An 8,731-nucleotide genomic window follows, 5' to 3' on the forward strand; every position below is an offset into this window, starting at 1 on the left:
ACCTTGCTCGACATGCTATAATTCTCAATGGGAATTACAGGAATGAAACAGGAAAAAACATACCCGGATACAGTACGCTCAGCCGAAGAAATCCCAGACGCCTGCGTTGCCTTGCTCCCATCTTCCCTTCTCTGCGGTCTGTTCATTCTCCCTACGCTAACCACCCTCACATACCCCTTCACACCTACCTGACGTCCCATCCTTCTATCGCCGCCGCTCTCGCCACCCTCTCTTCTCATTATCGCCTGCCTTATGCCATTTCTCCCGTTAGGTTGTCCAGCGGTCATGCAGGTCGCCACCACGCCCTGCTGTACAAGCATGTGGGCAGTGGTCGGCGGCAAACAATAAAACCCATGCTATTGGGTATTGAATGCCCTCTAAGACACCATATTTAATGCACTCTGAAAGCTTGACGGGACAGCCCTGGTCATTCTCCTCCGCCTCCGCCTCCGCCTTGATCGCCACCGCCACCACCATTCCATAAGAAAGCTCGCATATACGATACATACGATACACGATATACAATGTACGCATACGTACGCATTTAATTGGCGAATTTGAATTTTGAGTTTGAATGCGAAGCCCGCTCTCACAGCCGGAACTTGCTCTGGGAGTTGAGCCCCACACAGACATGTCGGCCCTCACTCTTCTTATACCAAACGAAGTTCCAGGACTTCAAGTGTTCAATGATGGTCACTGGGTTTCTGCCACTTACATTCCAAACGCTATCATCGTCCATATCGGCGACCAGCTGGAGGTTACTAAGTTTCTTTCTATGGGTTTTTCTTTGTTTTTTCTCTCTTCCTCTCTGGACTCGTAATACCATAAATTTTGATTGATGAATTTGTGGATGTGAAGATATTGAGCAATGGGAGATACAAGAGCGTTTTGCATAGGAGCGTGGTGAGCAAGGAGAGGGTGAGGATGTCGTGGCCAGTGTTCTGCACCCCACCTCTTGACACCGTCGTCGGCCCCATGAAGGAGTTGATCGATGAGAATAACCCTCCATTGTTCAAATCCAAAACATACAGAGAGTTCAAGCATTGTAAGATCAACAAGCTGCCCCAGTAGAAAGCTACCACTCTTGTTACAGCAGCTTTGTTTGTTTGCTTAATAATTCCAGGCATTAGTTATATAATCTCATGATCATCATAGCTTAACATGTAACTTTCATGGTAATCATTCGTTTAATAGTTTCAGCTTTGAATAACTCTAGCCATGGTTGCTTAATGACTCTTGTGATGAGTACAATCTCATAGTCATGATGGCTTTAGTGTGTAGCTTTCATGGGTAATCACTAAGGTTTCATGAGCAATAGTTTCAGCTATGAATAGTGTATGGTGCAAAATATGTTTTATCAAATAGTTTTCGGTGATTTCTCAACCGATCTGGCCATAAATTGCATTTAGTTTAAGAAGGCAAGGGTTTCAGTCCTTTGACATTATTTGCGTTTCGTTTAAAATGACAGAGGAAAATGGTTGGTTCAAATCATTTGGAATCCTCACATTTCTTATTATCATTATATTTCTATATAATCGTTCCTAAGATTGCTTTTAGAGCCTGCTTTCCATTTTCAGTCTCCACATTCTTGGTTAATCTTGGATTAAAATGTTGTTGTCTCTATTTTCAGTCTTCATATTCTTGGTTAATTTTGGATTAAGATGTTGTTGGTGTAGGTATAGAAAAATATTTTATTTAATTAATAAATATTAATATTGATTTTTTTTTCAATTTCCTAACTTTATATTTAACTTTTGGCTACTAATTTTGATTCTTATGTATTTATTATAATTTTAAAATAAAAATAAAATTCTTAATTATTTATTATAATTTAAAAATAAAAATCTATTTTAAGTAATATTATTTGTATTACAAATATTTATATAAATATTTTTCCTCGATTTTAAACATTTAACTTTAAAATTTTGTTTTAAATGGAAAACAGTGGAGTGATAGATTGTCAATATCAATACTCAAATTGTCAAATCTATCCATTTCAATGAGCCCTGTTTATTTAATCGGTTAAGTTTAGTATATTTAGATTTTTTATTCAAAAATTAGTATTTCAGTGATATTACAATTTACTCAATTTTAAAAACAAAACTATATGAACAAAATAAAAAGTAATTTATGGAACACTATTTAAATATACTCGATATGCTAAAAGGTAAAAAAATTTAAATTTGCAAATAGATGTGATAGGAAGTTTGGGAAAAAATGATATATTTGAAGGAACCATCATCTTATGACGCTTTGTTTTTTTTTTAACTATAAATAAACAAAATTTTATGAACAAAATAAAATGTAATTTATGGTACAATACTAGATATGATAAAAAGTAAAAAGATTTAAATTTGCAAATAAGATGTGATAGGAAGTTGGGAAAAACATGACATATTTGAAGGAACCATTATCTTATGACACTATTTTTTTTTTTTAAACTATAAATAATGTAGTTAAGTTTGGAATCAAATAAGCATTTTCAATTTATCTAATTATTTGCTAGCTACATCCACACCAAGATCACATAATACCTTAAACACCCAGTAACATTGGGAACACATAGATATTGAGGCATTTGCAGCAAATGTCCAAAATTTACAATGCATTCTACATATCATTTACTTTTGTTTTACATTCTAGTAACTATAGAAACAACAAAATCATGTAATAGAACATCATGAGTACAACAGGTATTGGTCACCTTGGAGTGGAGATTTGATCTTGGCCTTTCTACTACTACTTGCACTCCCTTGTTGTCATCTGTGTCCAAGTGTGAATGTTGATGTGCTCCGACCGAATGTTAGTGACCCACCGGTTGACCTCCAAGCATACTCTATGAGTATTCTTTTTCCCCACAGATCCCCTCGCTGCAATGGGCCTATACAATAGAGGAAGAAAACTAGTTGATGGAGGTGAGCACCCATGGTTAACGAGTCCCCTCTCTAAATGCCTTCACATCACCAAACTCACTATAGCTCGTAGTCACTCACAATAACATAATCCCATCCATCGAACAGTAGGGTAAGCAAAAGTCCCATCTCCCATAGCTTGCCCTTTAATTTATAAGAGGCTTCATAGATGACACTTAGCACTTCATGCATAATTAATTATTTTTATTAATCCAAAAGTCTGATTATTCACCCACCCATGTGTCACCCTCTTACTAAGGCTCTCCAAAATTATTTACTTAAAATTCTAATTCAAACATAATATTTTTCCCCACCCCAACGAGACTTTCTATATCTTCTCTTAGTTGTCTCTTGACCCCCTTTTTCTACTCAATTTGTGTTTGTTACTGAAGTGAACTGACAAGTATAAGATTTGGTCCCCCAACTACCTCTTAATTTAACTCAAATTGTCTCTTGGATGGAGATTCTTGTATTGGCTCTTGCCACATGGAGGTTCTCTAAATGTCCTACAATCTAATTTATTAATATTTAATTTTATTCACCACCCTCTTTTCTTTAACCCCATAAGAAAAGAGGGTGGTGAATAAAATTAAATATTAATAAATTAGATTGTAGGACATTTAGAGAACCTCCATGTGGCAAGAGCCAATACAAGAATCTCCATCCAAGAGACAATTTGAGTTAAATTAGGAGGTAGTTGGGGGACCAAATCTTATACTTGTCAGTTCACTTCAGTAACAAACACAAATTGAGTAGAAAAAGGGGGTCAAGAGACAACTAAGAGAAGATATAGAAAGTCTCGTTGGGGTGAGGAAAAATATTATGTTTGAATTAGAATTTTAAGTAAATAATTTTGGAGAGCCTTAGTAAGAGGGTGACACATGGGTGGGTGAATAATCAGACTTTTGGATTAATAAAAATAATTAATTATGCATGAAGTGCTAAGTGTCATCTATGAAGCCTCTTATAAATTAAAGGGCAAGCTATGGGAGATGGGACTTTTGCTTACCCTACTGTTCGATGGATGGGATTATGTTATTGTGAGTGACTACGAGCTATAGTGAGTTTGGTGAGGTGAAGGCATTTAGAGAGGGGACTCGTTAACCATGGGTGCTCACCTCCATCAACTAGTTTTCTTCCTCTATTGTATAGGCCCATTGCAGCAAGGGGATCTGTGGGGAAAAAGAATACTCATAGAGTATGCTTGGAGGTCAACCGGTGGGTCACTAACATTCGGTCGGAGCACATCAACATTCACACTTGGACACAGATGACAACAAGGGAGTGCAAGTAGTAGTAAAAAGGCCAAGATCAAATCTCCACTCCAAGGTGACCAATACCTGTTGTACTCATGATGTTCTATTACATGATTTTGTTGTTTCTATAGTTACTAGAATGTAAAAAAAAAGTAAATGATATGTAGAATGCATTGTAAATTTTGGACATTTGCTGCAAATGCCTCTATATCTATGTGTTCCCAATGTTACTGGGTGTTTAAGGTATTATGTGATCTTGGTGTGGATGTAGCTAGCAAATAATTAGATAAATTGAAAATGCTTATTTGATTCCAAACTTAACTACATTATTTATAGTTAAAAAAAAAAAAATAGTGTCATAAGATAATGGTTCCTTCAAATATGTCATGTTTTTCCCAACTTCCTATCACATCTTATTTGCAAATTTAAATCTTTTTACTTTTTATCATATCTAGTATTGTACCATAAATTACATTTTATTTTGTTCATAAAATTTTGTTTATTTATATTTAAAAAAAAAAACAAAGTGCCATAAGATGATGGTTCCTTCAAATATATCATTTTTTCCCAAACTTCCTATCACATCTATTTGCAAATTTAAATTTTTTTACCTTTTAGCATATCGAATATATTTAAATAGTGTTCCATAAATTACTTTTTATTTTGTTCATATAGTTTTGTTTTTAAAATTGAGTAAATTGTAATATCACTGAAATACTAATTTTTGAATAAAAAATCTAAATATACTAAACTTAACCGATTAAATAAATAGGGCTCATTGAAATGGATAGATTTGACAATTTGAGTATTGATATTGACAATCTATCACTCCACTGTTTTCCATTTAAAACAAAATTTTAAAGTTAAATGTTTAAAATCGAGGAAAAATATTTATATAAATATTTGTAATACAAATAATATTACTTAAAATAGATTTTTATTTTTAAATTATAATAAATAATTAAGAATTTTATTTTTATTTTAAAATTATAATAAATACATAAGAATCAAAATTAGTAGCCAAAAGTTAAATATAAAGTTAGGAAATTGAAAAAAAAATCAATATTAATATTTATTAATTGAATAAAATATTTTTCTATACCTACACCAACAACATCTTAATCCAAAATTAACCAAGAATATGAAGACTGAAAATAGAGACAACAACATTTTAATCCAAGATTAACCAAGAATGTGGAGACTGAAAATGGAGAGCTTGGCTTTCAAAGGCATCTTAGGACTCTGAAAATGGAAAGCAGGCTCTGAAAGCAATCTTAGGAACGATTATATAGAAATATAATGATAATAAGAAATGTGAGGATTCCAAATGATTTGAACCAACCATTTTCCTCTGTCATTTTAAACGAAACGCAAATAATGTCAAAGGACTGAAACCCTTGCCTTCTTAAACTAAATGCAATTTATGGCCAGATCGGTTGAGAAATCACCGAAAACTATTTGATAAAACATATTTTGCACCATACACTATTCATAGCTGAAACTATTGCTCATGAAACCTTAGCGATTACCCATGAAAGCTACACACTAAAGCCATCATGACTATGAGATTGTACTCATCACAAGAGTCATTAAGCAACCATGGCTAGAGTTATTCAAAGCTGAAACTATTAAACGAACGATTACCATGAAAGTTACATGTTAAGCTATGATGATCATGAGATTATATAACTAATGCCTGGAATTATTAAGCAAACAAACAAAGCTGCTGTAACAAGAGTGGTAGCTTTCTACTGGGGCAGCTTGTTGATCTTACAATGCTTGAACTCTCTGTATGTTTTGGATTTGAACAATGGAGGGTTATTCTCATCGATCAACTCCTTCATGGGGCCGACGACGGTGTCAAGAGGTGGGGTGCAGAACACTGGCCACGACATCCTCACCCTCTCCTTGCTCACCACGCTCCTATGCAAAACGCTCTTGTATCTCCCATTGCTCAATATCTTCACATCCACAAATTCATCAATCAAAATTTATGGTATTACGAGTCCAGAGAGGAAGAGAGAAAAAACAAAGAAAAACCCACAGAAAGAAACTTAGTAACCTCCAGCTGGTCGCCGATATGGACGATGATAGCGTTTGGAATGTAAGTGGCAGAAACCCAGTGACCATCATTGAACACTTGAAGTCCTGGAACTTCGTTTGGTATAAGAAGAGTGAGGGCCGACATGTCTGTGTGGGGCTCAACTCCCAGAGCAAGTTCCGGCTGTGAGAGAGGGCTTCGCATTCAAACTCAAAATTCAAATTCGCCAATTAAATGCGTACGTATGCGTACATTGTATATCGTGTATCGTATATGCGAGCTTTCTTATGGAATGGTGGTGGCGGTGGCGATCAAGGCGGAGGCGGAGGCGGAGGAGAATGACCAGGGCTGTCCCGTCAAGCTCTTAGAGTGCATTAAATATGGTGTCTTAGAGGGCATTCAATACCCAATAGCATGGGTTTTATTGTTTGCCGTGGTCGGCGGTCCTGGCCGTCCTGGCCGTCCTCTCCTTCTGCCAGTCATAATGCCTGTACGAGTCCACTTCGTCACCCCGATCGACGGAAAATTTGTTGAATTTTGAATGGATAGGTTTTTTTTTTTTGGAAGAATACGAACATATATCTACGCTGGAGATGGCCTAGTGAAGTCGACGTAAAAAGTCAACAAACAACCCCGGGCATCTCGTGGTCTAACTGGCATCGTCGACATTTCTGCAACAGGGGTCATCACCGTAGCTTGGCGTCCGTTATTACTCCACGCAACAAATATTTTAATTGTGTTACTACTCCATGTCGTTCTTCTGCAATCTGGTTCTCCGATTGTGTGGTGATATTTAACAAACGTATTACTATAGTTGTCAACAAAGCATTCGATGGGATGACTCTGGAAAATTGAGATGTGGACTCTAGACTCTAGAGAACTCAGATGTGGACTCTGGAGAATTGGTTGTAGTCGCAGAGCAGAGTGAAAAAAATCCTCTTGTCAGATATGTGAGTGAATGAGGCGTTGTTTTGTGTGATTGATTAATGAACTTTTACGTGATTGTTGTTATCGTGACAATACTGTAAGGAAGAAAGAGTTGCATTCAGCACTGGAGGCTGGCATTTCTTTTTTGTTGTTGAGTTCAGCATTTATGAGCAGCACTTCTAGAATTTCCCTCGGCATCTTCCTTAGACAAAGTATATAAGTGTTAGGTTCCTTTCGAAGAAGGATAAAATGATGAATACAGAGCACAAATACTGATCCTTCGGCAGTTGCTCGCCTTCCAGATTTAAAATGCCCGAAAAGAAATATCCTTTGCTGAGACAAACACTAATTCTATTGAAATGGTGTTGTGTTGCTGCGTTTCTAGCTTGCAGCTCTCTTGAACGGGTTACATAGAGGCTAATTATGTATTTCTGCATTTCTTGCACTCCAAGCCACATCAATTTTTGCAGTTGATTGGTGGCTCTACCATTACTGAGGTCTTACAATAATGGTTTACCAGTCCTCTGCGCAAAGAAGGAAGAGACCGTCAGCAAAGTATGTGACATTATGATAAAGCAATTAACATTTCCAATGGCGACTACTTTGACAACAAATTCGAAGTTGAGTTGATGAGCTTTAGCTTCAAACTTTTACCATTAGAAGATTGTTTTTTTTTTTTCAAGAATTTGAATTTGATAGGGTAGTTGTTACATTCATTTGGAATTTATTTTGACTTCACCGAATTTATTTAAAAGATTTTGAATGGTGTACTCAAAACAAATGCCCAGTTCTTACCAATTGCATGGGTGTTGTATGTTTAGTGATATTTCCTGATTAATTAATCATTGCTTTTATTGCAATAATTTTTTTATGATTATTATTTTTATTGTTATATATTTATGATAGAAATGAAGTTTTTGAATATATCAATCATATTAATATTTTTAATATCATTGTGCATAGTATTTCAAATGGATTTATTTAATTTATTTTTATGAGATATATAAGAATATCCAAATTTAATTGGATGAGATAGGCATTTTCATGACAAAAAAAAATAACCAATACCATGTTTTATTTAAAATCATGTGCAAAATAATCACTTTTGAATAGATGTGATCCAGGTTGTCATTTTGTCCTTTATTTTTATCATTATATATGAGAAAATTATACCATGTATCAAAATATATTATTTACTATGGAATTATAAAAAAAGGAATATATATTTATTTTGATAGTAGGAATAAGTAAAATGAAGATAAATTATTTTAATTATTTATTATTATTTATTTAAAGAGAGTCCATTACTTAAAAAACTCCATTATTATAGAATTATGCCGTCCACTTAATAAATTACAGATACAAATCCCAATTCACTATAATGGTTTGTTGTCAAGAAAAGAGAAGAGATGTTAGACATCAAATTTTCCTCAAGAAATTTTCGAGTTGAGGAATTATATGGCCGATATATTTTGTAAAATATAGATGTGATTTTATTATTATATTGATTTTTATTTATATTCAAGTTTTTTAAAATATTTTTGTGTGATATGGATTAAGATGATTTAATTTAATAATTAACATATTGATTTATC

The 8,731-nt window shown here is 34.5% G+C and overlaps 2 protein-coding genes across 2 annotated transcripts; one reads left to right on the forward strand and one right to left on the reverse strand.

Annotated features, from left to right (window-relative positions):
* The first annotated feature begins 434 nt into the window (after positions 1 to 434).
* On the forward strand, positions 435 to 1,383 carry LOC149222699 (flavonol synthase/flavanone 3-hydroxylase-like). Its single transcript, XM_089383133.1, has 2 exons — positions 435 to 757; positions 859 to 1,383. The coding sequence occupies exons 1-2, from the start codon at positions 575 to 577 to the stop codon at positions 1,069 to 1,071; spliced, it is 396 nt and encodes a 131-aa protein (XP_089239259.1). The 5' UTR covers positions 435 to 574; the 3' UTR covers positions 1,072 to 1,383.
* A 4,221-nt stretch (positions 1,384 to 5,604) lies between these two features.
* On the reverse strand, positions 5,605 to 6,428 carry LOC149222700 (flavonol synthase/flavanone 3-hydroxylase-like). Its single transcript, XM_089383134.1, has 2 exons — positions 6,231 to 6,428; positions 5,605 to 6,129 (listed from the first exon to the last, which is right to left on the reverse strand). The coding sequence occupies exons 1-2, from the start codon at positions 6,411 to 6,413 to the stop codon at positions 5,917 to 5,919; spliced, it is 396 nt and encodes a 131-aa protein (XP_089239260.1). The 5' UTR covers positions 6,414 to 6,428; the 3' UTR covers positions 5,605 to 5,916.
* Between the last annotated feature and the right edge of the window lie 2,303 nt (positions 6,429 to 8,731).

Source organism: Pinus tabuliformis, chromosome Q, assembly GCF_031772625.1.
Source record: "Pinus tabuliformis cultivar Carrire ecotype Pingquan chromosome Q, CPIR1, whole genome shotgun sequence".
NCBI classification, from domain to species: Eukaryota; Viridiplantae; Streptophyta; class Pinopsida; order Pinales; family Pinaceae; genus Pinus; species Pinus tabuliformis.

What these genes read in the sequence shown, in the direction of transcription:
- LOC149222699 (XM_089383133.1), top strand. Translation starts at nt 575, where the DNA reads ATGCGAAGCCCGCTCTCACAGCCGGAACTTGCTCTGGGAGTTGAGCCC. An exon ending in ATATCGGCGACCAGCTGGAG is followed by an intron (nt 758 to 858) that starts GTTACTAAGTTT and finishes GTGGATGTGAAG; the next exon opens with ATATTGAGCAATGGGAGATA.
- LOC149222700 (XM_089383134.1), bottom strand. Translation starts at nt 6,413, where the DNA reads ATGCGAAGCCCTCTCTCACAGCCGGAACTTGCTCTGGGAGTTGAGCCC. An exon ending in ATATCGGCGACCAGCTGGAG is followed by an intron (nt 6,130 to 6,230) that starts GTTACTAAGTTT and finishes GTGGATGTGAAG; the next exon opens with ATATTGAGCAATGGGAGATA.